The sequence below is a fragment of the Lathyrus oleraceus genome, chromosome 4 (genome assembly GCF_024323335.1).
Source record: "Lathyrus oleraceus cultivar Zhongwan6 chromosome 4, CAAS_Psat_ZW6_1.0, whole genome shotgun sequence".
NCBI classification, from domain to species: domain Eukaryota; kingdom Viridiplantae; phylum Streptophyta; class Magnoliopsida; order Fabales; family Fabaceae; genus Lathyrus; species Lathyrus oleraceus.
Genome location: NC_066582.1, coordinates 334,572,473 through 334,576,747, shown reverse-complemented (window position 1 = coordinate 334,576,747; position 4,275 = coordinate 334,572,473). Strand labels below are relative to the sequence as shown.

General features: G+C 38.3%; 1 protein-coding gene across 1 annotated transcript; it reads left to right on the top strand.

Annotated features, from left to right (window-relative positions):
• The first annotated feature begins 868 nt into the window (after positions 1-868).
• On the top strand, positions 869-3,780 carry LOC127137324 (uncharacterized). The gene is made up of 5 exons (XM_051063797.1): positions 869-1,636; positions 1,769-2,536; positions 2,633-2,736; positions 2,792-3,357; positions 3,611-3,780. The coding sequence occupies exons 1-5, from the start codon at positions 869-871 to the stop codon at positions 3,778-3,780; spliced, it is 2,376 nt and encodes a 791-aa protein (XP_050919754.1).
• Positions 3,781-4,275: the final 495 nt, after the last annotated feature.

Below are 4,275 nucleotides of genomic sequence, written 5' to 3'. Positions count from 1 at the left end.
AATAGCTCAATGGTTATGAATTTACCGCTAGACCTTACACTAGTTGGGTGAAGAAGATAGCAAAGGAATTCAAGATGTCGTACACTTATGAAATACCTATGTCTTTAATAATGGTCAAATCTCCCAGTATTAAAGGCATGGAGGAGTTGCAAGAGGATTTGGATAGGATGAAGCAAGAGAGGGATGATTGGGAAAACAAATTTCACACCTCACACCTTGAGAAAGTAGAATTGCATAAGCAGCTAAAGGAAAAGGATGACTTGATAGAATTACTCGAGCAACGTGCTATGAAGAGATCTAGAGGCCAAGAGGATTTATTTTCCTCTAACAGTTTGTCATCTACTCATCTTCCTACTTCTGGCGTTTGGAAAGGCATTATAGACCAGCTCGTGATAGAGAAGGATGCTATGAAGAGCAGCTACGAAAGAGAGATCAAAAGGCTTCACAAGAGGTGTCAGCTTGGAGTTGGGTCATCATCGGACATGATTCCATAGTTCTAGTTTATTTCCGCTTATGATCATTGAAATTGTATTTCCAATTGTAATCCTTTTTATTATTAATAAAATAATATTTTTTCATTGAAATGTGTTATTCTTATGTTTGCAACTTATGTCTTAAAGTTCCTTGGAAAATAAACAATATAACATTTGCATTTGCATATCATGCATCATATTGCATCTCGTTCTTAATTTGAGCAAGTCCACCAAGGGTCTTATTTCTTTCTTGATCCTCATTCAGACAAGCTATCTCACCGGTACAATACTCGAGCTAATTAGTTTTAAAAGATGGACCTCCTAGAGCAAGAGAATCGTGAGCTCCGTGAAGAGGTGACAACTTTGAGAATGGATATGAAAGGTTTACTGCTATTATGGAAGCTTTGGCGGATGCTCAAAATCAACCTCCACCTACTCCTCCGACTCCATTTTGGAGGACCGTGATTTCCGAGATTGTCTCTACGCCCGTCTCTGCGGCTCCCATCAGTGCTCCGCGACACCACATGCCTTCTGGTTTTCCTTGGGGCATGCCTCCCAACTTTATGCCTGAGGGGTGCCAACCTGAAGTTCTAGTGACTCAACCTGTGATGTTTGTACCACCTCTCGTGGTTCATGTTGTTCTGTATGTTGAAGAACCTATTTTTCACGCTGACCAAGGTGAGACTGTTGGTGTCTATGAGAGAACAGACGAGTTCAAAGATCAATTTCAGGCTATGCAGAAAGAGATTCAATCTTTAAGAGGAAAAGATCTATTTGGGAAGAATGCTCGTGATATGTGTTTGGTCCCTAATGTGAAGATTCTGCATAAGTTCAAGGTTCCAGATTTTAAAAATTACAAAGGCAACTCTTTTCCTTTTAGTCATTTGGTGATGTATGCTCGTAAGATATCGACTCGGACTGACAATCATCAATTGTTGATCCACTACTTTCAAGACCATTTAACTAGAGTTGCTCTGAAATGGTATATGGGGCTCGACAATACTCAAATCCGAACATTCAAGGACCTAGGTGAGGCTTTTGTCCTCCAGTACAAATACAATGTTGACATGGCACCGAACAAGGATCAACTTCGTGCTATGTCCCGCAAAGACAAAGAGACCTTCAAGGAGTACACGCAGAGATGGTGCGAGATTGCTGCACAGGTTAGTCCTCTGTTAGAGGAAAAATAAAAGGCAAAGTTGTTTTTGAATACATTGAGTATGTTCTATTACGATCGGATAGTTCCAAGTACGCCTAGCGACTTTACTGAAATGGTGAATATGGGTTTAAGGTAGGAAGAAGGTATCCGTGAAGGACGGTTGAAAGAAGGTAGTTCATCTGATGGTTCCAGAAATTATGGGAATGGTTTAACTAAGAAGAAGGAACACGATGCAAACTCTATCTCGCAAGAGAGACGAAGAAGGCTTCCGAGGAACAGTCAATGTCATCAGCACATGGTGTCTGTAACCCCAATAATCAATGTTGCTCCAGTGGCTCAAGCAGAACCGAGTTATCAATCGTGTTCCCAACAATGCGCGAATCAACAGAATGATACCCAAAGGCATGTACAGTTTGACCCAATTCCAATGACTTATGCAGAGTTGTTTCCTACTTTAATTCAGAAAAATTTGGTGCAAACGAGGACTCCACCAGTTGTTCCAAAAGAGCTTATGTGGTGGTATAAACCTGAAAAACATTGTGCATTTCACCAAGGAACACCTGGGCAAGATATTGAGAATTGTTTCACCTTGAAAGTTGAGGTAAGAAGGTTAATGCAAATTGGTATCTTGTCATTTGAAGATTCCAATCCCAATGTACAAGTTAATCCACTGCCCGAGCATGGAAATGCAACTGTAAATATGGTCGAAGGATGTCCTAGGAAGTATCGAGTTTTTGATATCAATTTAATCAGAAGATCCTTGGTTGAAATGCATGCTACTTTATGTGAATTGAGTTATTATGAGCATGACCATGCTTCTTGCCAAGTTTGTTCCAAAGATCCCTCAGGATGTGTTATTGTTAAAAGAGACTTGCAAGAGCTATTGGATCAGAATCTTATTCAGGTATAAAGGGACAGAAATGAAGATGAGCATAAGGTGAACATCATAGTTCCCTGTTTTAATATCCCATAACCGGTTGTTGTTGTGTATGATGGCCAGAAGACTGCTATTTCTCCATTGGTTATTCATTTGGCGGGTGCAACTCCTTACGAGTCTGATAAAGTTGTGCCTTACAAGTATAATGCTACTATGGTAAAAAGACGGTAAGAAAGTGCCTATTCTTGCTTTTTCGTTTGTTGTGAACATCGCTGATGTAAGTGGTGTGACCCGAAGTGGTCGGGTATTTACTGTTGCAGCTCCTAAGAGGACTGTAGATGTAGTGATAGAGAAATCAAGTCAAGAGAGATTCATGTTTGTACAAGTCGGACAATCTAGTATTGCAAATCAGAATGTTGATCAAGATGAAGTACTGAAATTGATTAAGAAGAGTGATTTCAATATGGTGGATCAGTTGTTGCATACTTCGTCCAAGACATATGTGTTATCCCTACTAATGAGTTCGGAAGCACACCGAGAAGCTTTGCAGAAGGTCCTTGAGAAAGCCTATATGGACTATGACATGATAATTGATCAATTAAATGGCATTGTGGCTAATATTATTGTATGTAACAATTTGAGCTTCAGTGATGAAGAACTGCCCGAGCAGGGGAGGAATCACAATTTGGCCTTACATATCTCTATGAATTGTCAAGAAGATGCCCTATCCAATATGTTGGTGGATATTGGATCCTCTTTGAATGTTTTGCCCAAGTCTACTCTGTCTAAACTTGCTTACCAAGGTGCTCCGATGAGATTTAGTGGAGTTGTTCTAAAAGCCTTCGATGGTTCAAAGAAAACTATGATTGGGGAAGTTGATCTCCCAATAAAGATAGGACCGTGCTTATTTTAGATCACTTTTCAAGTGATGGATATTCATCCCGTCTACAGTTGTCTCTTAGGACGTTCGTGGATTCATGAGGTTGGGGCAGTTACGTTAACTCTACACCAGAAGTTGAAGTTTGTGAAGAATGGGAAATTAGTGATCGTGGGTGGCGAGCAGGCCATGTTAATGAGTCATCTCTCTTTATTTTCATAAAGGAGCGTCGTTTCAATCTCTTTATGTTGACAATATTATTGTTAAGAAGAAGGGTAAATCCATGTCATCCTTGAAAGACGCCCAGTCTATGGTAGAGAATGGTCAATCTGTGAAGTGGGGACAGATTGTTGAGCTTGCTGAAAACAATAACAGAGCTGGTTTGGGTTTTTAACCTGGTGCAACCCGAAGAGATCTAAAGCAAATTCAAGAAGTGTTTCATAGTGTTGGTTTTATTCATACCAAAGATCAGATTGTTGTTGCGATCTTAGAAGACGATGAAGAGTAAGGAGTGCCAGACTTTTTGATGCATGGATCGACGTACTAGAATTGGATTGTTGTTCATGTTCCTTCTATTGTTCACTTGTCGAAGTAATATGTTTTCTTTTTGTTATTTTCAAAATAATATCACTATGCCCAAGGTGAAAGTGAATCTATGTGGGCTTTGTTTCAAATTTCATTATCATTAATAAAAGGTTATTTCGTTTATCCATATTATGTTTTTCCATTTTGCTTATTCTGGAAAATGGTAACATAAAAAACAAAAATAATATATATATATATATATATATATATATATATATATTATATATATATATATATATATATATATATATATATATATATATATATATATATATATATATATATATATATATATATATATATA

What these genes read in the sequence shown, in the direction of transcription:
- LOC127137324 (XM_051063797.1), top strand. Translation starts at nt 869, where the DNA reads ATGGAAGCTTTGGCGGATGCTCAAAATCAACCTCCACCTACTCCTCCG. An exon ending in GGTGCGAGATTGCTGCACAG is followed by an intron (nt 1,637 to 1,768) that starts GTTAGTCCTCTG and finishes GGTTTAAGGTAG; the next exon opens with GAAGAAGGTATCCGTGAAGG. An exon ending in TGGATCAGAATCTTATTCAG is followed by an intron (nt 2,537 to 2,632) that starts GTATAAAGGGAC and finishes TATGATGGCCAG; the next exon opens with AAGACTGCTATTTCTCCATT.